Source organism: Bison bison, unplaced genomic scaffold (genome assembly GCF_000754665.1).
Source record: "Bison bison bison isolate TAMUID 2011002044 unplaced genomic scaffold, Bison_UMD1.0 scf7180017864062, whole genome shotgun sequence".
NCBI lineage: Eukaryota > Metazoa > Chordata > Mammalia > Artiodactyla > Bovidae > Bison > Bison bison.
In genome coordinates, this window is record NW_011494634.1 from 1798787 (window position 1) to 1824810 (window position 26024).

General features: G+C 38.8%; 1 protein-coding gene across 6 annotated transcripts in view; it reads left to right on the plus strand.

The window, feature by feature from the left end:
- The window catches only part of CFAP54 (cilia and flagella associated 54), a 308337-nt gene that overhangs the window by 81171 nt on the left and 201142 nt on the right, over positions 1 to 26024 (plus strand). For all 6 annotated transcript variants that reach the window (XM_010836300.1, XM_010836298.1, XM_010836299.1 and 3 more), the window contains 4 exons: positions 5900 to 6036; positions 9722 to 9869; positions 11785 to 11940; positions 17342 to 17464. In XM_010836300.1, the coding sequence (XP_010834602.1) occupies positions 5900 to 6036; positions 9722 to 9869; positions 11785 to 11940; positions 17342 to 17464 (564 nt within the window). The remainder of the gene's footprint in view (positions 1 to 5899; positions 6037 to 9721; positions 9870 to 11784; positions 11941 to 17341; positions 17465 to 26024) is intronic.

Genomic DNA, 26024 nt, shown 5'->3' on the forward strand with positions numbered 1-26024 from the left:
AAGTGGGCACCATGACTTGTTGAAATGAGAAAGTGAGGAATATCATTTATTAAAAAACTGTTGCCTGACAGACATTTTAACATTTATTATTTCATTGATTACAGTAACTCTAAAGATAGAGGTGGTAGTATTACTTTCAAGTTCAGGAAACAGATGAATTTAACCCTTCCTCTGCCAATCTCATTTTATTCCAGAAAGAGTATCTTAGGGAGGTTAAGTAATTTACCCAAGGTTACTCTAATACTTTAGCCACCTGATGCAAAGAGTGGACTCATTGGAAAAGACCCTGATGCTGGGAAAGATTGAGGGCAGGAAGAGAAGGGGATGACAGAGGATGAGATAGTTGGATGGCATCACCGACTCAATGGGCATGGGTTTGGGTGAACTCCGGGAGTTGGTGATGGACAGGGAGGCCTGGTGTGCTGCGGTTCATGGGGTTGCAGAGTCGGACATGACTGAGCGACTGAACTGAACTGAACTCTGGTGGTAGGATGGTAAGCCTGCCATCTGAACCAGCTCATGCCTTTCAACTGCTCTGTCCAGGTTCCCAGGAAATCATGTGTTCACCATCTAACATGTGCAAAGTTCATCTAGAGCTTACATCTCTCCCATCTCTTCTCTTCCTAGGTTGGTGTACTCCATAGGTTGTCATGATCTGTGGGAGCAGTAGAGTTTGATGTTGGGTCGGGAATCACAATGGTGGCAGGAAACTGAAATTTGTACATTTTTTCCAATTCATGTATGAATTCATTGAAACCCTTTTATTAATAGAGTTTCGCCTTTTGTCTGTGACCATTAAAAAGTATAGAGCTACCAAGTAAAATGTAGTCATCCCCATTTTTTAAGTTTATAAGAAGTTTCAACTCTTCTTTTCCCTCTTTGAACAAACAAAAATTCAATGTTTGTTTTGTGCCAGGTTCTATGTTAGGTATCATCTCTTTCATTTGAACTGTGTTTTTTTTTTTTTTAAATCAGTCTCATCACCACAACAGTAATCCTCATTCTAGTTGATTTTTGACTTATGGTTTCAGTTAGGACTCCGATTGCAAGAAAGCCTCCCTTGGGGAAATGCAGCCAAGCCCTGGGAAGGCTGCAAAGTTCAGGCAGCTGTAAGCCTCATACCTCTGATACTCTCTATATCACTTGCTTTCTTTTTCCCTCTTTAAATATTGATTTTCCTTTCCATCTCTGGAGGGAATATGGCAGCCCCTTGAATGTTTTTGTGTATTTCTCAATTTCAGCCATATTCTGGGACTGTTTAGCTATGACCTAATCTTGATTCCAAATTTCTGGGAAAGAGACCTGCACTGGTTCACCCAATGTAAGAGTCTGATCTCATTTTTAATGTTTGGCCACTGACTTGTTTTTAAATCTCACCCTTCTTTGTTCCTTTGGCCCCATATCTGAGCAGGCTACTAAGGAGGTCTCTGACTTCACCTTTTCCTTTGGTTCCTGCAGGAAATTTAAAGGTCCCAGCCAGCAGGAACTGTGCCCAGTCCAGCCACTAACAAAGCCCAACCTTCTGCTCTGCCCAGGAAAACCTGGACCTGCCTGTGCCTGCCCATGGGACTCTCCCTGGGAGTCCCTTGTGTGAATAATAAACTTTCTCTCAGATCCTCCTGGTGCATGTAATGTCTTCAGCCTTAACACCTGAAGCAGACTGTGTATGTGTATGTATGGGGTCCATCTTGCTTTGCTGTGGACCCAGCTTGGGTCAGGCACTCACCGTGGGCCAGTCAATTGTGTTATTTTGTAGCATACCTCCTGGGTGTTCTCTTCTGTACAGAGAGGGAAATTATCAGGAAAAGCAGAATTTTAAGTTCATTTAACACATTATTATTGAGTGCTTACTCTGTGCCCGGCATTGCTGTAGGCTAGTGATTGTAAAACTTGAGCCTGAATCAGAAGGATCTGGAGTGCTGGCCTAAAGAGATTGCTGCCCGCACTGACAGAGTATATGGTTCACTTGGTGTGGGATAGGACCTGTTAAGTCTGCATGTATAACAAGTTCATAGGTGAGGCAGATGCTGATGGTTCAGGGACCATACTTTGAGAACCACTGTTCTAAGTGAAGTGAGCAAAATGCCATGGTAGGAGGTAGGTAATAGACAATGAACATAGTAAAGAAATAGATTGCCTATTAATAGTATGTTAGAAGGTAAGTCCTGTGGAAAAATAGCGTAGAGTACAGTCAGAGGAATTGGAAATGTGAAGTGGGATAAATGTGAAGAAGGTAAATTACAGTGTTACAGTGTTAAGTAAGCTGAACAGAGAAAATGTCATCTGGAAGATGAGATGTGAACAGATATTTGAAGGAGGTGAGGGAGCAGCTCTGGAGAAAGAAGATTCCACAGAAGGAGCTAGAAGAAAAGCCTGAAGGATTCCAGAACTGTACTTGGTATAACATAAATAGCAAGGAGACCAGATTGACTGGATTAGAGGGGCCTGAAGGATTGCTTAGGGAGGTAAAAGGTGAGTGGATGGGGGGAAAGTAGATCGTGATAAGAATTCCAGACCATTGTAGGAAGTATGGCTTTTACTGTGAGTGAAATGGACAGCCACTGGAGAGAGTTTGATATAATAGGACAACATAACGTGACTTCTGTTTCAAGGCTCACCCTGGCTACTGTGTTGTGCACACACCATAAGGCGTGAGTATAGAAGCAGAGGGAGCTGTTGAATACCTACCGCTGTCATCCAACCAGAGGTGGGAGTGGCTTGGCCAGGGTGATAGTAATTGATGTGATGAGAAGTGGCCAGATTCTGGATATATTTTGAAGGAGGAGTTAACAAGTATTCCTGTTGGAAACAATTTATAGAGAAAAATAGGAGATGCCTTGAAGGTGTTTAGCCAACTAACTAGAAGGACAGACTCGGGCCACAGCTGAGTTGGGGATGGCTGTGGGTGGTGCAGAGAAAGATAAAAAATTCAGTTGGGGGCGTGTTAAGGTCAGATGTTTATTAGATATTCAGAGAGAATTGTTGAGTAGTCAGTTAGACACGTGAGTCTGGAGTTTGGGAGAGAGGTCTGGGCAGCCGAGGGAATTGAGAGTAGTTGTATGACAACTATAGCCGTGGGGCTGGGTAATAGCAGCAAGGACATGAGTGCTGAGGAGAGGAGGTCAGAAGACTGAGCCCTGGGGAACTCCAGTATCATGAGATTGAAGAGAAGAGGAGGAGCTTGCCAAGGTGCTGCAAAGGAATGTATTAGGTTGGCCAAAATGTTTGTTCCATAGCATCTTATGGAAAAACCCACATAAACATTTTGGGATCTAGTTCCCTGACCAGGGATCGAACCCAGACCCCCTGCATTGGGAGTGTGGAGTCTTAGCCATTGGACCACCAGGGAAGTCCCTCTTTTAATGCTTATTTCTCATTTTAACCTCACCCCCTCTAAAGTCTATTCTGCACATGACTACTACTTAACCATCTTTGAACCTGCGAATATCAAGCACTCCTCTGTTAACTCAGACAAACTCATGAATTTATAAACCTTTAATTTTGTCATAGCATTTTTTTCTTGTTTTGCAATGTCCACTGACTGAACAAATAACATTATTTTTATGTTTTCACCCTTTTTTATAAAAAGTGAAATATAGTTGATTCAGTGTTGTGCCAATTTCTGCTGTACAGCAAAGTGACTCAGAAATAACTATTTTTAAAAAGCTATATTTTAAAAGGAAAGAACATTCAATTATAGTTTCACCAACTCCCTTACACATCATCTGTTATCATTTTCCATGGTGAATCTTAGAATTATAATGGTGTTTTAATGACCACTTAGTCCCACTTTTTTGCCCAGTGTGGCCCAGAGAAGGGACCTCATCTATCACACTAAGTCTTGATTCTACTTTTTCATTTTATTTATTTTTTACTGAGTATTTGGCTCTGTACAAATTATTCTACTTGTCAATACCCCAGTTTCCTTATCTGGAAAACAAGGACACTCATAGAGCTCACTTCACAGAGCTATAATGAAGAGTCAATGCCATAATGCATGTGAAATGCTTGGTCCAGGACCTGATATCTTTAAATACTTCCATCTGATTTTCAGGGCTTCCCAGGTGGCTCAGTGGTGAAGAATCTGCCCCACAATGCAAGAGATGTGGGTTCAACCCCTGGGTCAGGAAGATTCCCTGAAGAAGGAAATGGCAACCCACTCCAGTATTCTTGCCTGGGAAATCTCATAGAAAGAGGTACCTGGTGTGCTACAGTCCATGGACAAAGATTTGGACATGACTGAGCCAACACACACACACACACATCTGATTTTCAAGACTTTCTGAAATCCTGTCTCACTTTACCTGTCCAATCATACTGCCTGTGTTGTGCTTAGTTGCTTCAGTCATGTTGATTCTCTGCAATCCCAATGGACTGCAGCCCACCAGGCTCCTTTGTCTATTTTTTCTTCTGGCAAGAATACTGGAGTGGGTTGCCATGTTCTCCTCCAGGGGATCTTCCCAACCCAGGGATTGAATCCAGGTCCCCCTCATTGCAGGCAGATTCTTTACCAACTAAGCCACCAGGAAAGCCCACCATACTGCCTGAGTGAGTGAAAGTCACTCAGTCACATCCGACTTTTTGTGACCCCAAGGATTATACTGTCCATGGAATTCTCCAGGCTGGAATACTGGAGTGGGTAGCCGTTTCCTTCTAGGAGATCTTCCCAACCCAGGGTCAAAGCCAGGTCTCCTGCATTGCGGGTGGATTCTTTACCAACTGAGCCACAAGGGAAGCCCTACTTTTCTTCAAATTCTGACCTGTCTTTCCAGTCTCAAATGCCCTGTGGCAATTTCCTTCACAGGACCTTTTTCAGATTCCATCTAAACTGTGCCCATTTGAACCTTATCCCTGCCTTAGGGTTTACATCAAGCCCTGATTCCTCCTTGAAGTCTTCATTTCTCCTTTTTTAAGTCTCCACAGTTATGATGTGACTATTTGCAATTTTTCTGTAATTTCATGTGTTTTACCACTGTAACTTGATTACAGTTTCATGGAGTATGAAATTGTTTTAAGCTTTGAAGAATCTAGATTTACAGTGCTTAGCACCAAGTAGAAACTTCATAAAAGTTTACTGGTTGGTTGATTAGGAGTATTGACTTGGCAGATTTTAAAAGTTCTGGCCCTGTAAGCTATTCCCTTGTGTGGAATATAGTCTAGTAACATGTCATTTACATACTTAATGAATTTATTTATACTTAATATCCTACCTGCTTCCACTGAGAATTTGAAGCAGCATATAACTCGTGTGGTGTGATTTCATATCGTTACACATATTTGGATAGAGTGATTTTTAAAGATATAGTTAAAGAAATATATCCCACCAAAAGAAATAGGTAAGTTGATGATTTTTTCTTGCAAGCTTCTAAGTTTTTTCAGTGAAATCAGTTATTTTACCAACTGGTTGAATGTGTGAAACTTAAAACACATTATGGTGTTTTAATCCTTACTCTTTTCAGCTCTGAAGCCTTTGTTGCAAAAAAAAGCTCTGAAAGCGTCAGTCAGAACCAGAGAAAAATGAAGTATATTTCATATTTTGGGTTTGGGAAATCTGATTGTTTCTCTTGGAACAGATTGTTCATTATAACAGTGTCTGTAATAAATGGAGTGCACTGCCGAGATAGATGGAAATGAAATTAATTTGGCTCAGATGTGATCTTTGTTTTGCTTATGAGAATTTGAAACATCCTTACAGAGTTTCAAATTTCCATGCAATTTAGAAATAAAAGAGATTTCAAAATGTGTCTTTCTCCCTTGCCGTGGCCCTGTAGAACAGAACAGCCAATGTGGATAACTTTGTAGGAAATTAGAGTGTGATTGGACCTTCTCAGAATTCTTGTTGAAAGTATACACTCCCCAAATTCAAGTAATGCCTAAGAGAATGTGCTTTCTGTTGCAGGTCGCCTATCAGACTGGAAACTATGATCTGGCTAAGAAAGTTTTCTCACCAGTCTGGGATTATTTTGTTGCTTCACCACCTCAGGGTGACCAATCCATTATTTGTTTAAGCAATATAATGACTATTACACAGAGAAGGTAATTAGAAATGTTCTTTTAAAATATTAATTTGCTTATTGAAAAGACAGGTATTAGCTGTGAAGCCTGGCGTTAATTTATTTTCAAGTTCATGTTGAGATGGTATATGTAAAACTACTTCCAACAAGTAAAGCGTAGATGTTCTGAAGGTTTGGGTCCTTCTTAGAACTTTCTTTGTTAGAATCAGAAAAAACACTGGAAACATATAGGTACATTCTGAATATAAGCTAATGAGGTTATGAGGAAAAAAATCCCAAATACTAACCAAGGTAGTGTCAGTTTTACTAGAAAACACAAATACGTATTGGGGACGTATCTTTTATCACAGAGAAAGATCAGGTTGAGATTAAGGTTAGGGTCTGGTGGGTGAGCTCTTAGGGCAAGAAGACTTTTCCTTTGCTTGAAGAGGCACCCAGGATTAGGCCATCAACTGCAAATAGGTCTATAGAAGCCATAGAAAGCTACAGGCTATCCTTGCCATTTTTTCCTTAAGAAACCAAAGTTTAAGGGCAGCATCAGAAATGAGCATTAGTATAATTTCAGCCTGTCTCAACATATTCTGTAAGAACAGTCTCCTTTACCTGCTTGATAATGCCTAAAATTCCCTTAATAAGGCAAAACTCTTCACTCCTCAAAGGTAATGAGTTTAAAAATGCAAATGCTGAATGAGGCAAGACATTGGTAACACTTATTCATGTAAATGTATAATTCCATTCAATTAAACAAACATAAACTTAGTGTTTACCATGTATGAGGATGCTCAGTGCTGTGCGGGATGGATTCAAGAGGCATTTCAGAAGAGGAAGAGATAGATCTTGGCAGATTTTATGTGACTTGTGGGGATAAGACAGAGGAAGGAGGGGAAGCTGACTGGGATTTCCAGCGAGGGTAAGCCTCTGATGTTACTAAGGGAAGCTGAAAGGTGGAGTGAGTTTTTGGATGAAGAGAACGAATTTGGGGATGTCTGGAGTTCAGTTTTCCAGCAGGACAACTCTGTAGATATGAGCTGACACTCAGGAGAGAGCTCAAGGCTAGAGACTTATGTAAATTGTTCACTGAGGTCATTGTTGGAATTTTGACAATGAGTGATAGCTTCCGAGAAATGACTGTTGAGCAGAAAAGGTAGAAGGCTGGACTTGAATCCTGGGGCATTGCTTACATTTAAGAGATAGAAGTAGGAATTGGAATCAAGGAAGGAAACTGAAATGGATCAGTTCTGGAAGTGAAAGTCCAGGAAAGTGCATTGCCAAGGGAAGTGAGAAGATTATCATGGAGGCCCTGACGAGCACTGTTATATGCTGGTGCAAAGTCAGACGGAGTAGTCACTTAAGAAAATGCTGCAAAGAGGTTGGGTAGGATGAAAACCGAGAAGAGGCTTTTAGAGTTGGCAAATAGGAAGACATTGGTAAGTTGAAGAAAGCCATTTTTGTTCTGTGATGGGCCAGAAATATATTGCAGTTAGTTAAGGAATAAATGAAAATGGAAAATAGTAACAAGCAAAAACTACCCATGTGAAGTTTGGTGGTAAAGACCAGAGGAAAGTTTGCAGAGGCTTTTGGGGGAAGGCAAGCTTGCTTAAGGACAGAATTTGGAGGATTGAGATAAGAGAGCCAGTGGCGAGGGAGAGCCTAAGAATGTATGGTGATGGGGCTACAAAGATCCTAGAGCACATGGAGGTGGAGAACAGGAAGTTTATATCATTTTCTATGGGGAATACGAATAAGGAGGCATCAGGGATAGATGGAAGTGTTGCTGAGAATCATGGCTCAGCTGATGTTATGTAACATGAATTGTATCAATAGCAGAGCCCAGTTCCTTGTGGCTGAGGGCTACATATGATTCACCTTTATATTCTAGGATCTAGAATAATGATTTTATACATGGTTGGTGTTGAGCAAATGCTAGTTTGAATGAAACAAAAAAGGAATGAGGTAAATAAATAAGTGATTAATTGATTGGCCATTATGGGAGGGATAAAAAAATCAGATGACATCTATGCAAGGTCAGGCAAGTTTATTATTGCATAAATTATGGGGTGCAGAATCTAAAGTGCTAGAGAGGTCACTGTGGAAGTGGCTAACCAGAGTCCAAGCTGGGTACTGGAGGAACTAGAGCCAGGAGGAGGTAATAACCTGGACTTACTGTGTGTGTCGAACTACTCATGGTCAGCAATGACAAAGAAAGTTTAGTATGAGTTGTAGAAGCAGGATAACTAAAATCCTCCTGGCAAAGACAATTTCAGAGTTTAACACGGTGGTGAAACAGATCATCTTTAATGTCAATTACTGATGTTGGATCCTTTCCTGTTTTATAGGGAGAGTGGAGGGACCTGAAGCTTAGAAGAGAGGGTTTGTCACCAACTTAGGCTTAAGGGCAAGGAAGGGACTACAGAAACAGAGAAGGAAGACTGCAGATTTCACAGTTTTGCCCGTGGTGGGCACTGTTGACTGTAATTTAGAAAAGATAATTTGAAGTGACTCTACTTCTGTAGGGCTTCCTTGGTGTCTCAGATGGTAAAGAATCTGCCTGCACTGCAGGGGACCGGAGTTTGATCCCTGGATTGGGAAGATCTCCTGGAGTAGGGAATGGCTAACCACTTCAGTTTTCTTGCCTGGAGAATTCCATGGACTGAGGAGCCTGGCGGGCTATAGTTAGACATGACTGAGACATGGCAGTGTGTTAATAGCTCAGTTGTGTCTGACTGTTTGTGCTCCCATGGACTGTAGCCCACCAGGCTCCTCTGTCCATGGGATTCACCAGGCAAGAATACTGGAGTGGGTAGTCATTCCCTTCTTCTGGACATCTTCCCCACCCAGGGATCAGGTTCACATCTCTTACATCTCCTGCGTTGGCAGGCAGGTTCTTTACCATCTGAGCCACCAGGAAAGCCCAAATCTGTCTCTACTTCTCTTTAACCATGGCTGATTTTGCTATAAATAACCCCCACTTTCAGAAAGTTTATTGATTGAAATATTGGGCCTATTTTCCAAACTTCTGAGTATCTATAATGATTTCAATTATATTGATAGAAAAGAGCTATATATTTTAGAATCAGAAAATTTTGCCAATGGTTTATATATCCATGACATATGTCCATAGCTTAATTTTCTTAGTTATGAACTTGTTGTTAAGAACAGTCTTTAATTTCAGTTTAAACAGCTGTGTAAGAGTTACTATGTTACATACTTTTGCTGCTGCTGCTGCTAAGTCGCTTCAGTTGTGTCTGAGTCTGTGCAACCCTATGGACAGCAGCCCACCAAGGCTCCTCTGTCCATAGGATTCTCTAGGCAAGAATGGCACCCCACTCCAGTACTCTTGCCTGGAAAATCCCATGAACCGAGGAGCCTGGTGGGCTGCAGTCCATGGGGTCACTAAGAGTCGGACACAACTGAGCTGCTGGCTTCACTTTGACTTTTCACTTTCATGCATTGGAGAAGGAAATGGCAACCCACTCCAGTGTTCTTGCCTGGAGAATCCCAGGGTTGGGGGAGGCTGGTGGGCTGCCATCTATGGGGTCACACAGAGTCGGACATGACTGAAGTGACTTAGCAGCAGCAGCCATTTCCTTCTCTGACTTTTGCTGCTATCTTGGGATAATTGTGTTGGTATAACAAATCAATCTACAAAGTTGAATTCACATACTAAATCACCTTATACCTGTAACATCATTTACTTCTTTTTGCAGATTACATTCAGATATTTTGGCAGAAAGTTCTTCAATTCTCTTATATCTTTTTCTTAGAAATATTTTTGTAACAAGTGACATTAAAATTAAAGAAGAAAATTTTTTCTGTGATAATATTAAAGGCAATGAGATTTTCCCTTCTCAACAAGTAAGTGAATTAAAATCATTGCAAATGCATTGATTTCCCTTGATTTGTTTCTTGATGTTTCAAGTTTATGAGCTGTGGGGATTGTATATCCTCACTTGTGAACGGACTGAGAGACCTTTGTATGATTGTGCTGGTTTATTTGATATTGTTTGTAGATTTCACAGGCCTAGGCTCATGGTTTTTTCCCCCCTTCTTTTCTATTTATATATATATTCCTGTATAAAAGTAGTATAAATTCAAATATTCAAAATTTATAATGTATAAAGTGAAACCTATTAGAATCCTATTATCCCTAAGAATGCTACATTCTTGTTTTCATGTGATTTCTCCCATTTTTAAAAATACGCATAGACAAATATGCTATTATTACTTACAAAAACAGAATCATGATGGACTCACTGTTCTGTAACTTGCTTTTTGAATACTTTTTATAATTTATCTTGGACATACTTTCATGCTGGTACATATCCATCTAGTACATTTTTTAAAACTATAATATTGCATCCTGTACAGAGGCAGGAATTTAACTTACCTCCTATTGATATGTTCTCAAGGTACTTGTAAATATTGCTCTGTTACACCTGCAGCCTTACAATACTCTTGCTTTTAGTAACAATCCTACAATATTTTTTTCAATCTAAATTGAGGTTCACTCTTCTTTTTCTCCCTTCCTTCTTTACTTACTTTAGATATATGGAGACTTTAGTCATTTTTGGTTTTCTTTTACAGTTGCTTTTTCCTACCAATCCACTTATTAATTAATTAATTAGCCAATAACTTGTTCCATGAGACTGTGCCAATTTCTGTGGCTATGAAAGTTAAAAAAACCAAACAAACATGACTCTCTGCCTAAGACAAGTTCACATTCTTGTAGACCCCAAGCATTCACAGCCATGACCTGTCCTACTAAGTTGCATTCGGCTTCTTTTATTTTTATCATCTAGTCTGAAAATGAGGACAATCTTTAAGTACTTCAGTGAATTCCAGAATGCTGGACTACCATTCTAATAACAATTTGCTGTATAGAAATTTCTGGTTGCCCCTCATATTGTTTTCTTTCAATGAAATGTCTCCCCAGGAAATAAGAAAGAGTAAGATAGGATTCTTAAGTGATGTTTAATCACAAAGAGCCTAACCTTACATTTTGCTTTAAGTAGAAGAAGTATGGGAGAAGGCAGTGGTACCCCCACTCCAGTACTGTTGCCCGGAAAATCCCATGGATGGCGGAGCCTGGTAGGCTGCAGTCCATGGGGTCACTAACAGTTGGACACGACTGAGCGACTTCACTTTCATTTTCCACTTTCATGCATTGGAGAAGGAAATGGCAACCCACTCCAGTGTTCTTGCCTGGAGAATCCCATGGACGGAGAAGCCTGGTGGGCTGCAGTCCATGCGGTTGCACAGAGTCAGACACGAGTGAAGCGACTTAGCAGCAGCAGCAGCAGAAGTATAATAGAAGATAGGTTGGTCTACAAAAAATTTACCATTTTCTCACAAATCCAGGAGAGAAATAAGACTCTATTAATCAAGTGGAGGCCATATTACAGCAATTCTATATTTTAATTATTATTTGTTATAGTTTATATTTTTGAAAAAGCTAGAGTTTTCCTCCTAAAATATAGCCAAGATTTTATCTTACCAATCAAAAAAGATTGGTGCCTTTTCTGTTACTAGTGGTATTTGATTGCAATTCATAAAAAGATTTTGAGTTTAATTCTAAGATTGTGTTATCCGTATGTATTAATAGCATTATTGGGGAGTTAGAGTTGTTCCTGAATTTAGGTTTTTCTTTTTATCAACATTCATGTTATTGTTAAGTTACAAGGATCACATTTCCTACCCCTTCACCTCATTAGAGACACACAAGTTAAGTACCTGGTGTTCAGCTTGAGTAACAATACCTGTTTCTTTACAGATTGCTAGACTAATTGAATGTGAGAGAGTATTGGTGGCATTGGAACTGAGCAACTACCTAAATGATTCCAGTTACGCCCTTCAGGCTGTGACTCAGTGTTACGGCCTCCTTGCTCCTATCATTTATCACAATATTGTTTTGGTACCTGTTGTACAGGTAAGGGTTTCACCCCCTCCCCATAAGGGTATTTTTTTTACAAAGGCAAGTCAACACTGCATTTTGGAAAAGAAAATGCAACATGTCTCTTAGAAAATACAAATAGGTCAAGAATGAGTATTATGACATTTTGTGAGTTAACTGAAAGACGTTTTAATAATTTAAATTATATGTCTGGGAATAAATAAGAACTTAAAATGTGTTTCCCTGAAAACATTCAGCCCTGTTGCTGTCCATATTTAAATATGGGTACATACTTTTCTAGGTTGTTTTTTAAAAGTCATTTCAATTTTTATGATCTTGTAATGTTAGAAACAGCAATATTTATTCAAGGCATACTGTTAAAGCCATCACTGAGGGGAAAAAAATTGATGGATAACCAGAAAATAAACTTGATGTCTCTGTGGTTAAATTGGAATTTTTGGAAAAAAGGTTGATAAAACTTGGCTGAAGGGATTGTATTAGTTGTCTGTGTTTCCTAACAAATCACCAACACTCAATGGCTTAAAACAACACCCATTCACTATTTCATAGTTTCTGGAGGTCAGAAGGCTGGATACAGGTTTTCTGGATCTTTGGCTCAGGATCTCATCAGGCTAAATTCAAGGTGTTGACCAGAGCTGTGGTCTCATCTGAGGCTTAGGTTTCTTCCAAATTCATTGGTTGTTGAGAGATTCATTCCATTGCGGTCATGTGATGAGTCCCTTAGTTCTGAAAGGCTGACCACCAGTGCCCTGCAACATGCCCTTCTCCACAACATGGCAGTCTGCTTCTTAAAGCATCGTCCTTTCTTCTTAGAGGTGAGAGATTAGAGATGTCAGACCTACTTTGGAGTGGGGGCATGTCTCAGCACGTCCCAGACATTTCATTAATGTGTCAGGCCCCTGACTCTTCTTAGGGTTTATTTCTATCCTCTGGAGGGCAAGCATCTCACATCTTCAACATACTTGCCATTTCTTGTTTATTAGGTTCGGTTAGCATGATTTATTGATGTAGTGGTCCAGTGTTTTGTTTTGAGACATGTCCACAAAGTTAAGGTCCTTTCATAAAATATTAGGTCAGAGAGTAGAAGCGTTATCACTGCCCTAGGTCAAGACTCTAAATGCATGTTTTTATCTGCCTGGTGTGAATTGGAGCTTCTTTGGATACTGCTTCCCCATAGGATATTATTTCTGTCCAATAAGATAAAAAAGGCAACATTAGCTACCTCAAGGCACCCCTACTCCTTTTTTTTTAAAAAAAAAAACTTTTTATTTTATACTGGAGTATAGCCAGTTAACAATGTTGTGATAATTTCGGGTAAGGGACTCAGCCATATGTATACTCCTTTTATTCATTCTCCCCCAAACTCCCTTTTAAGTGCTCCAGCAAAGATACCACAGTGGAACAGTGCCTGAAATTGCTGCTTCCTTGGTTGAGTTGAGGGCGATCCCCTGTCATCCTCTGGGATCCTACTGATTCAGGATGCATTTAACTCAGAAAGTGGATTATAGCTATGAGGGAAAGACTTAGGAAAGGAGTTTTTAAATTAAATTATATAGTTTAGAGCAGGAAAAGATGAATGGAACAAGGGATAGATGCCAGAAATAGGCCTCACTGTAGAAGAATGTAATGTATGATGGAATTGGCTTTCCAATTCAGTGGGAAGATAATGGATATTTTTAGTAAATGGTGGTGAAACATCAGGATATTCCTCTGAAAGAAAGTAGAATTTGACCCCTACTTTGTACCATATGTAAAAAGTCCAAATATATTAAAGGCTTAAATGTAAAAGAAAGCAAAATCTTTTGGAAAAAAATAATCCCTAGAGTCTATGTACAGTCACTGTTGGGGAACTCTAACCAAAATAGAACTCTTAGATACAAGAAATATTTGACTGTATTTAAATGGCAACCTATGTGTGGCAAAAGGAGCCATAACAAAGATAGTAGGCAATTTATGGATTTGGGAAAGGTATCCAACACTAATGAGGGTAACTATATATAACAAAAAGTCTTTTAATAACAATAAATAATGGGCATGGGATAATAATATGAAGTTTATAGGAGAGCAAATCCAAGTGGCAAAAAAACATAGGAAAAGATGCTCAGATTCTGAATATCCATAGAAATTCCCATTAAATCAACAATATAATATCACTAGCAGAATTGAAAAGATCTGTAACTCCTATTGCTGGTGAGGATGTGGGGCAAAGGTATTCTCATTCATCAATGGGAGAAATGTGAACTGTTATAGTCTTTAGAATTTGGTAATACCAACCTAATTTTAATTAAACTAAGTATAAATAAAATTAAAAACAAATATGCCTAATATAGCAATTCCTCCACTAGTAATTTATCTCATGGAATAATATTTTAGTAAATTAAAAAGTACATTTACACAGCCCAGCAATTCCTTTCTTAATGATTTATCCCATAGATTAAAATCACCCCTAGTTCCACCCATTGCTTCCATCTGTTCTACCTACTGGGGACACAATACCACATAATGGCATTGATTTAGAGGGTCTACTGTACCCTGGAGGATGGTACCTCACCCTCCCTAGGTATCATCTCAAAGCTGGCACCTCATTTGCTGCTCATTTTGGCAACTGAATAGGTAGAAGGATGGTTGTTGTTGTGGTTTTTTTTTTTTTTAGCTATGCCGTGTTGCTTGTGAGATCTTAGTTCCCCAACCAGGGATTGAACCGACTGGACTGCCAGGGAATTCCCTGTGTAAGGGTGTTTATTGTAGCTTTCTAGGTGAAGGCAAAAAAATCTGGAGACAGAGGACATGCAGTAATTGAAGGATGGCCAGAACTGCCAGATTGTAAAACATCAACCTTAAAACTGTGCAACAGGAAGGCTCTGGAAAATGGTTGCAAAATTATGATTGGTTTACAGTAAATAATAGTAGGCAACCGTTAGAAATGATGAATTAAATCTATACCTGTAGACTTGGAGGGATTTTTTGCAAGATATGCCTGAAGGGGAAATGCATAGTAAGTGTGCTTAATTTCACTTTGTAAAATAACATTAACTCTCTCTGTGTGTGAAAGTGAAAGTGCATGTGAAAGTGAAGTGAAAGTGTTAGTTGCTCAGTCACGTCTATGGGATTCTCCAGGCAAAAATACTGGAGAATACACACACACACACACAAATATACACACACACATAGGATTACATGAGCCCAGAGAAAACTACAAAACTGCTAGGTGGTTAACTTGATTCGGGGATATGGAACAGTAGGTTGGGAGATGGTGATGGTGGAAGGGAAGAATTAAAGCTGCATTGAAAAGAATTCATAAGAGTTCTGTGACAACAGTAATAATATTGTTCGAGTGATGGCTTGAAGCAATTAATATGCCCACAAAGGACCAACCTCCATATATTAATTTGTCCTTTGGGATAATCTGAAAGATGAATAGATTGATGCAATCTAAGTCTGCTTTTCTGATAGCAATATTGCTCAGAAGTGTGTGGCAATATTGAAAGCTAAACTTAATTGTCTAGCTCTGGATCAAATTCAGGATCACATGATATGGAGAGTAATTAAGGAAGTAAGTGCCAATTTGGAAAACTCAGCAGTGGCCACAGGACTGGAAAAGGTCCGTTTTCATTACAATCCCAAAGAAAGGCAAATGCCAAAGAATGCTCAAACCACCACACAATTGCACTCATCTCACATGCTAGTAAAGTAATGCTCAAAATTCTCCAAGCCAGGCTTCAGCAATACATGAACCGTGAACTTCCAGATGTTCAAGCTGGTTTTAGAAAAAGCAGAGGAACCAGAGATCAAATTGCCAACATCCGCTGGATCATGGAAAAAGCAAGAGAGTTCCAGAAAAACATCTATTTCTGCTTATTGACTATGCCAAAGCCTTTGACTGTGTGGATCACAATAAACTGTGGAAAATTCTGAAAGAGATGGGAATACCAGACCACCTGACCTGCCTCTTAAGAAACCTATATGTAGGTCAGGAAGCAGTAGTTAGAACTGGACATAGAAAAACAGACTGGTTTCAAATAGGAAAAGGAGTACGTCAAGGCTGTATCTTATCACTGTGCTTATTTAACTTATATGCAGAGTACATCATGAGAAACGCTGGGCTGGAAGAAGCACAAGCTGGAATCAAGATTGCCGGGAGAAATATCAATAACCTCAGATATGCAGATGACACCACCCTTATGGGAGAAAGTGAAGAGGAACTAAAAAGCCTCTTGATGAAAGCGAAAGTGGAGAGTAAAAAGGTTGGCTTGAAGCTCAACATTCAGAAAACGAAGATTATGGCATCTGGTCCCATCACTTCATGGGAAATAGATGGGGAAACAGTGGAAACAGTGTCAGACTTTATTTTTTTGGGCTCCAAAATCACTGCAGATGGTGACTGCAGCCATGAAATTAAAAGACGCTTACTCCTTGGAAGGAAAGTTAAGACCAACCTAGATAGCATATTCAAAAGCAGAGATGTTACTTTGCCAACAAAGGTCCATCTAGTCAAGGCTATGGTTTTTCCTGTGGTCATGTATGGATGTGAGAGTTGGACTGTGAAGAAAGCTGAGCACCGAAGAATTGATGCTTTTGAACTGTGGTGTTGGAGAAGACTCTTGAGAGTCCCTTGGACTGCAAAGAGATCCAACCAGTCCATTCTACAGGAGACCAGTCCTGGGTGTTCATTGGAAGGACTGATGCTGAAGCTGAAACTCCAATACTTTGGCCACCTCATGCAAAGAGTTGACTCATTGGAAAAACCCCTGGTGCTGGGAGGGATTGGGGGTAGGAGGAGAAGGGGACGACAGAGGATGAGTTGGCTGGATGACATCACCGACTCGATGGACATGAGTTTGGGTAGACTCCGGGAGTTGGTGATGGACAGGGAGGCCTGGCATGCTGTGATTCATGGGGTTGCAAAGAGTCGGACACGACTGAGCGACTGAACTGAACTGAACTGAAGTGCCAATATTAATTGATTTCCTGGGATATGAGTGCTTGGTTTTATTTTAAAGGAAGCTGTTATACCAAGTACCCATATTGCTGTATATTTAATATGGTAATAGTCCTTCTCTGTAAGTTTTTTTCAAGGTTCTCCTAAGCCTGAATGTCATCTTTAGTGTCTTGTACACATGTAACATTTTACCTGTATCTTTTGTAGTACTTGTCAGTATGGGCTTTGTTTTATCTATTTTTGTATTTATTTTATCCTTTCCTCTAGCTTTCAAGTTACCTTAGATGACGTACTCATCTGAACATTGAATTTATCAGTTTTATCTCAGGGTACACTTCTTTGTACAAGATAAGCAATTGGTCCATAATTATTAACGACAATAAAATGTGATGGCTTAAACCTGCATGATTTAAATAGGGTATTTTTTTAATGAGTAAAGATATTTTCAACAAAAAGCACTGTGTTTCTGTTTTTCAGATCTTGATAAAGTGTGTGGTAGTTTTGCAAGGACTACCAAATGTCATCCACTCAAAGAAACATCTTGCAAGCTTTGAAAGTGTACAGCATATGATAGCTTGCTGTATCTTCTACATAACAAAGGTATCTACCTCATTCTTTCACTAGCGCCATAAGACTTAGGAGCCCTAAAGATTTAGAAGTTACTTTTTTTTAATATAAATTTATTTTAATTGGAGGCTAATTACTTTACAATATTGTATTAGTTTTGCCATACATCAACATGAATCTGCCATGGGTGTACACGTGCTCCCCATCCTGAACCCCTCTCCCACCTCCCTCCCTGTACCATCCCTCTGGGTCATCCCAGTGCACCAGCCCCAAGCATCCTGTATCATGTATCGAACCTGTACATTTGTTTCATATATGATATTATACATGTTTCAATGCCATTCTCCCAAATCATCCTACCCTCTCCCTCTCCCACAGAGTCCAAAAGACTATTCTATACATCTGTGTCTCTTTTGCTGTCTCTCATACAGGGTTAATGTTACCATCTTTCTAAATTCCATATGCGTTAGTATACTGTATTGGTGTTTTTCTTTCTGGCTTACTTCACTCTGTATAATAGGCTCCAGTTTCATCCACCTCATTAGAACTAATTCAAATGTATTCTTTTTAATGGCTGAGTAATACTCCATTGTGTATATGTACCACAGCTTTCTTATCCATTCATCTGCTGATGGGCATCTAAGTTGCTTCCATGTCCTGGCTATTATAAACAGTGCTGTGATGAACATTGGGGTACACGTGTCTCTTTCAGTTCTGGTTTCCTCATTGTGTATGCCCAGCAGTGGGATTGCTGGATCATAAGGCAGTTCTATTTCCAGTTTTTTAAGGAATCTCCACACTGTTCTCCATAGTGGCTGTACTAGTTTGCATTCCCACCAACAGTGTAAGAGGGTTCCCTTTTCTCCACACCCTCTCCAGCATTTATTGCTTGTAGACTTTTGGATCACAGCCATTCTGACTGGCGTGAAATGGTGCCTCATTGTGGTTTTGATTTGTATTTCTCTGATAATGAGTGATGTTGAGCATCTTTTCATGTGTTTGTTAGCCATCTGTATGTCTTCTTTGGAGAAATGTCTGTTTAGTTCTTTGGCCCATTTTTTGATTGGGTCGTTTATTTTTCTAGAATTGAGCTGCAGGAGTTGCTTGTATATTTTTGAGATTAGTTGTTTGTCAGTTGCTTCATTTGCTATTCTGAAGGCTGTCTTTTCACCTTGCTTAAAGTTTCCTTTGTTGTGCAGAAGCTTTTAATTTTAATTAGGTCCCATTTGTTTATTTTTGCTTTTATTCCCAATATTCTGAGAGGTGGGTCATAGAGGATCCTGCTGTGATGTATTTTGGAGAGTGTTTTGCCTATGTTCTCCTCTAGGAGTTTTATACTTTCTGGTCTTATATTTAGATCTTTAATCCATTTTGAGTTTATTTTTGTGTATGGTGTTAGAAAGTGTTCTAGATTCATTCTTTTACAAGTGGTTGACCAGTTTTCCCAGCACCACTTCTTAAAGAGATTGTCTTTTCTCCACTGTATATTCTTGCCTCCTTTGTCAAAGATAAGGTGTCCCTAGGTGCGTGGATTTATCTCTGGGCTTTCTATTTTGTTCCATTGATATATATTTCTGTTTTTGTGCCAGTACCATACTGTCTTGATGACTGTGGCTTTGTAGTAGAGCCTGAAGTCAGGCAGGTTGATTCCTCCAGTTCCATTCTTCTTTCTCAAGATAGCTTTGGCTATTCGAGGTTTTTTGTATTTCCATACAAATTGTGAAATTATTTGCACTACTTTTAATCACAGTGATTAGAATACTTAAAATAGTACGATTTTGTTATTATTCAGAGCCATTACTTTTTTATTATTCAGAGGCATTACTTTGTTGTTATTCAGTTGCTAAGTCAGGTCTGACTTTTGCAGCACCATGGACTGCAGCATGCCCGGCATCCCTGTCCTTCACTATTTCCTGCAGTTTGCTCAAACTCAGGTCATTGAGTTGATGATGCCATCCAACCATCTCATCCTCTGTTGCACCCTTCTCCTTTTGCCTTCAATCTTTCCCAGCTTAAGGTCTTTTCCACTGAGTTGGCTCTTCACATCAGGTAATTAAAGTATTGGTGCTTCAGCTTCAGCATCAGTCTTTCCAATGTATATTCAGGGTTGATTTCCTTTAGGATTGACTGGTTTGGTCTCCTTGCAGGCCAAGAGAATCTCAAGAGTCTTCTGCATTACTTTAGTTGGGACTTAAATTTACTTCTGTGGAGGTCTGGTAACAGAGAGGCCTCTACTCTCTACCTTAGCAAAGAGGTCATGTCCTGACCTCAGGAGTAGAAAACCATGTTCCTTCAATCACTCACTGGTTTGCCACTGTAGAGAGACCTCTATGCCCTGGTCTGTGTAGATGCTGAGGGAGCATAAGCCATTAGAAAGAAGAAATGATAATAATTCACTTATGGGAACTGAGAAACCCAAGGAGAAAGAACAAGCCAAAAACTAGAATAATTGTGTTATTTGTTCTTACAGTGTTGAAAAGGATCAGGGATTACTAAAGAAAAAGAAACCTTTCAAGCAGTACAATTAGAACAAATTTAATTTTTTCTTCCAGTTTTGTTGGGCTATAACTGACATACAGCACTGTATAAGTTTAAGATGTACAACATAATGACTTGATTTACATACATCATGAAGTGATTACCATAAGAAATTTTGTGAACATGCATATCTCCTTTAAGGTACAAAATTAAAGAAATAAAAAAAATGTTTTTTCTTGTGATAAGCACTCTAAGAATTTACTCCCATAGTAACTTTCACATATAATAAATTTAATTTTGGATTAAAAATGAAACAAATGAAGATTGCGATTATACTTCTTGATTCACATATGGAAGCTTAAGAAACACCTGCAGATGTTGAATAGTATTACCTAGAGATAAATTCAGAAGACAGATCCAGAAGTCATAACATGAAATAAAAGGAGTCTGGAAGTAGAAAAGAAATACATAGAAAAGTAATCATCTTTTTGGGTCAGAGGCAGGATTAATGTTAGAATATATATGTAGACACATGTTGGTGAAATTCCTGAAATCCGAGGACAAATCTTAATATTTGAGACCAAAAGAACAGGTTACTTACTTGCAATGAAAAGAGAATCAATTAGCTTCAGACTTTTTATCAGCAACACTAAAAGTTAAATTCCTGGAGCAACATTTGTAGAATCCTGAGGGAAAAAGACTTAAGGCCTGTAAATTAATAACCAGGAAAAGATACCATTCATTTGTCAGGGCAAAATAAACATTTTCTGAAGTGCAGGCATTTAAAACGTATTCCATCCATGTATTTATCTGAGAAAAACACTTGAGGAAGTACTCTATCAAATGACAGTTGGTTCAGAACAGAAATCCCAAGATAGGGAAAGATGAAAAGGAGAGGAAAAATGGGAGCAATGAATCTTGCAATATATGCATTATTAAAATTAAATGGATAATAATGATGTGACTAGGATTTTGTAATATAAATGCTAAATAGGGAGTCTTGAAATAGAAGAGTCATCCATGAAAAGAAAAACCTATTAGTAACCTAGAGCTAAAGCTTCTCTCCTGTTTAGGGTTGAGGGAGTGATGAGCAGCTATGGATTCTTGGTGCAAGTGTGTTAAAAACACACATAGTGTAAAAGTACATATTGTATAACTTTATTATTTTCTTTTGAAAGAATATGTATATTTAAAGATGACTCAGGAATATGTAGGCATGAGCTGATCTTTAAAATACTGTAGGACTTCTAAACTGTCAAGAAGGAAAAGCAAACAGAGGAATGACAGGGAGGAAAAAAGAACAAAAAAAAAAGTGGCGGGGACGAAATGGCTAATTTAACAAAAGTAAGAAGAAGGAAATTGAGATTGTATTTCAGGTGGAAGGAATAAAATCAAGTATATTAATTACTTCACTAAGCGTGAATGAACTCAAGAGACAGAGACTGTCAGATGGGCTGAAAAGTTAGATTCAAAATGTGTATGATTTCAAGACACCCTGTAAAACAAAATAACAAGGAATTTGAAAAATAAATGGACACAGATATTGGGAAAATGCAAACAGAAGTGAAGGAGGCGTGACAATTTTCGTATCTGAAAAAGCAGAATTCAGAGTCCAAAACATTAAATGGATAAAGAGAGACATTATGTCCATCCATTCTGTTCTGATGATCACCCTTGTCTGTTTCTGGATGGCCTCTGGCACTTTCCAGTCATAGGGCAGTCTCATTGTCAAGTATTAAAGATCAAGTCTGAATTAAAACAAAACTTCATTTTTTATAGCAGCAAATTAAAGGAGAAAAACAGGTTATATGAAAATGCTACAAAGGCACTGGATAAACCTTAGCAGCCTTTCCTAATAAAATTTCTAAGTAGGTTAGACATGGAAGGAAGTTATTGCATAATGATAAAGATATTTACCAAAAATTTTTAGCAAATATCATGCTAAATGGCAAGTTTCTGAAGTCATTTCTTTAAAATCAGGCACAGGAGATATTGACTCTTAATACTGTGATTCATTATTTGTAGAGATTCTGTCTCATGCAACAGATAAGGGCATGAAATAATTTTATAACATTAGAAAAGCATAATTTGTCTGAAATTGTAGGCTCTCAAAAAACACATGAGAATCTAGCAAAAGGTTACTAAAATTAAAACGAGAATTTATAAAGTTACATAAGATACAAACTTGTTTTTATTTTTAATATGAGCAGTAGCCAGGACAGGGGAAAATATACCACTTATAATGATATACAGTATTTTAAACTTAACAAAATGTTGAAGAACCTAAATAAAAGAAATGTGAAATCTTACTGAAAGACATAAAATAAGATCTGCACATATGGCAGGCCACACCAAGTTCTTGAATAAGAAGACTTACTGTAATAGTAAAATAAATGTTTCCTAAAATAATATTTACATGCAATGATGCCTTAATCAGAATCCCAATGATGTTTCCTTGAAACTGATTAGAATTATTTAGAAGTTCTCAGTAGGTATTAAAATTTACCAAAAGTTCACTCCAGTGAAAAACGGTCTTAACAGAGTCATGGGCAAATAGATCAGTGGAATAGAATAGAGATTCTAGGAAAAACTGGCCCTGGGTCAAAGGAAGGACTTAATATAAGACAAAGGTGGCATTTAGGTTCATTGAGAAAATGATAATTTATTAATAAAAGGTGCCAATATTACTGACTATTCATTTTAGAATAAACAAAGCCAGAGTCCTTTCTCATACCATAAACAAAATGAAATCAGATGGATTTGAGGATATTTGGTTGGCGTTGAAATCATGGGAGACCTTCTATAACAGGGCACAAAATTCAAAAGGTACCAGAAAAAGTAGATAAATAGATTACATGATAAGTAAAAAATAATTGTTTATGGCAAAACACTATAAATAAGCTTCAAGACAAGTAGTTTTTGAAAATACAACAGATGCAGGATTATTAACATTCATTGCCTCAGATAGTAATCAATATGAAAATAGGAAATAATTTCACAGTTTGGGAAAAGAAGAATCAGACTGATTTTTAAGTATGGAGGATATGATTAAATATTTTGGTCAGCTTAAAAAGTGGGACAGTGAACCAGTACCAGACGATGAATGGCCATCTAATGAAGTCAGATAGGAGCCACCGAAGGATTTCAAACCTGGGAATGCTGTAATGAAATTTGCATTTAGAAAAAAGAAATTATTCTGGTTGTGCAACAGCTAATCATTAGAGAAGAATAAGACCTGAGGCAGGAAATGAGTTAGAAGGCAAGAGATGATAAATGAAGCTAGTGTGGAAAAATGGGAGATAGAATTGAAAATGTTTCAAGAGTTGTTTATCAGATGGAATTGAATAGAGGGGGTTGGGGAGGGAGAGGGAAGAGTCCCCAATAATCCAGATGTCTAGACAGTTGGGTGAATGCAGTTTGTTGAACCCTGAGTAAGAAAGGGGGAAAAGATAATAAGTTTTGAATATATTGAATTTTGGGGCATACAAGGTATTCACAGAGGCAGGGATTATATAATAAATTCTCCAAGCCAGGCTTCAACAGTACATAAACCATGAACTTCCAGATATTTAAGCTGGATTTAGAAAAGGCAGAGGAACCAGAGATCAAATTGCTAATATCCGTTGGATCATAAAAGCAAGAGAGTTCCAGAAAAACATCTACTTCTGCTTTATTGACTACACCAAAGCCTTTGACTGTGTGGATCACAACAAACTGGGAAATTCTTAAAGAGATAGTAAAACCAGACCACCTTACCTGCCTCCTGAGAAATCTATATGTAGGTCACGAAGGACCTGCGTATAGGACTGGACATAGAACAACCGATTGGTTCCAAATCAGGAAAGGAGTACATCAAGGCTGTATATTGTCACCCTGCTTGTTTAACTTATATGCAGAGGACATCATGAGAAATGTTGGACTGGATGAAGCACAAGCTGAAATCAAGACTGCTGGGAGAAATATCAATAACCTCAGATACGCAGATGATACCACTCTTATGGCAGAAAGTGAAGAGGAACTAAAGAGCCTCTTGAAAGAGAGAGAGGAGAGTGAAAAAGCTGGCTTAAAACTCAACATTCAAAAAACTAGGATCATGGCATCTGGTTCCATCACTTCATGGCAAATAGATGGGAAAACAATGAAAACAGTGTCAGACTTTATTTTGGGGGGCTCCAAAATCACTCCAGATGGTGACTGCTGCCATGAAATTAGAAGACACTTGCTCCTTGGAAGAAAAGCTCTGACAAACCTAGACAGTATATTAAAAAGCAGAGACATGACTTTGTCAACAAAGGTCTGTCTAGTCAAAGCTATGGTTTTGCCAGTAGTCATATATAATGTGGGAGTTGGACCATAAAGAAAGCTGAGTGCCAAAGAATTGATGCCTTTGAACTGTGGTGTTGGAGAAGACTCTTGAGAATCCCTTGGACTGCAAGGAGATCCAACTAGTCCATCCTAAAATAAATCAGTCCTGAATATTCATTGGAAGGACTGATGATGAAGCTGAAACTCCAATAATTTGGCCACCTGATACAAAGAGCTGACATCAGAAAAGACCCTGATGCCGGGCAAGATTGAAGGCAGGAGTAAAAGGGGACAACAGAGGATGAAATTGTTGGATGGCATCATTCACTCGTTGGGCGTGAGTTTGAGCAGGCTCCCAGAGTCGGTGCTACAGGCCTTGCATGCTGCAGTACATGGGGTCACAAAGAGTCGGACACAACTGAGTGACTGAACTGACTGATTTATTGGCTTGGCCAAAAGTTTGAGTTTCCTGGAAGAGCATTTGAAGCCCGAATGAACTTTTTGGCTAACCCAATATTAATGTCAGAATTTTGATACTAGAGCTGATTTTTTTTCACAAACTGATAGGCTGGGAGAATCATCATTTCATGTTTCTTCCAGCCTGACGAATAGACCAAGAAACCTGACTACTCAATCCCAGATATGAGGTATTCATTTGATATAAATATATATTTTCTACAGATTTTCTCTTAGGACATGTAAAGCCCAATTAGTCAAATGACCCTGTTTCTTTTCTCTGTTATGTTTTAAAGCTTGGTAATCTTTCCAGATGGTTCAGTCTTTCTTCTTTAAGTAGCAGTATTTTTTTTTCTAAAAGTTATCAGAATTCTAAATAAAGTGCCACTTCTGAGATATGTCATCTTGTGTTTCATTATTTTTGAGTTGTTAAAAAAATTTATTATGCCAAACATCTGGCACATTTTAAAAATTTCTGTTGTCATTTGGTATATTAAATAGCACTGGTTTTCTTTTTCTTTTGATTGGAAAAAATTCATTCTCATTTAGTATTTTCCACTGGCATATTAAAACAAGGGGAAAAGATTGCGCAGTTGTCTATAAACCAAATATGTTGGAAAGCAAAGGTGAATAAGGTGCAAATGTTATCTCATTTCTGTTTTATAATAACAAATCTCATTCCCTCTCATATCAATTTTACAATGAGTTGGACTGTTTTACTTGGTATTCAAGGCACTACTTGGCCTAAACCCCTACTGCCTTTGTAAAGTTTGTTTCACCGTTTTCCTTCCCACATTCTGTCCCATAGTCAGCATTAGTTGAACACCACTCCCCTGGTCTTACAGAAATAGTTCTAGTTCTTAGCACTTGCATTCAGATCAGATCAGTCGCTCAGTCATGTCCAACTCTTTGCGACCCCATGAATCACAGCATGCCAGGCCTCCCTGTCCATCACCAACTCCCGGAGTTCACTCAGACTCATGTCCATCGAGTCGGTGATGCCATCTGGCTATCTCATCCTCTGTCGTCCCCTTCTCCTCTTGCCCCCAGTCTCTCCCAGCATCAGAGTCTTTTCCAATGAGTCAACTCTTCGCATCAGGTGGCCAAACTACTGGAGTTTCAGCTTTAGCATCATTCCTTCCAAAGAAATCCCAGGGCTGATCTCCTTTAGAATGGACTGGTTGGATCTCCTTGCAGTCCAAGGGACTCAAAAGAGTCTTCTCCAACACCACAGTTCAAAAGCATCAAATCTTCGGTGCTCAGCTTTCTTCACAGTCCAACTCTTAGATCCATACATGACCACAGGAAAAACCATAGCCTTGACTAGATGAACCTTTGTTGGCAAAGTAATGTC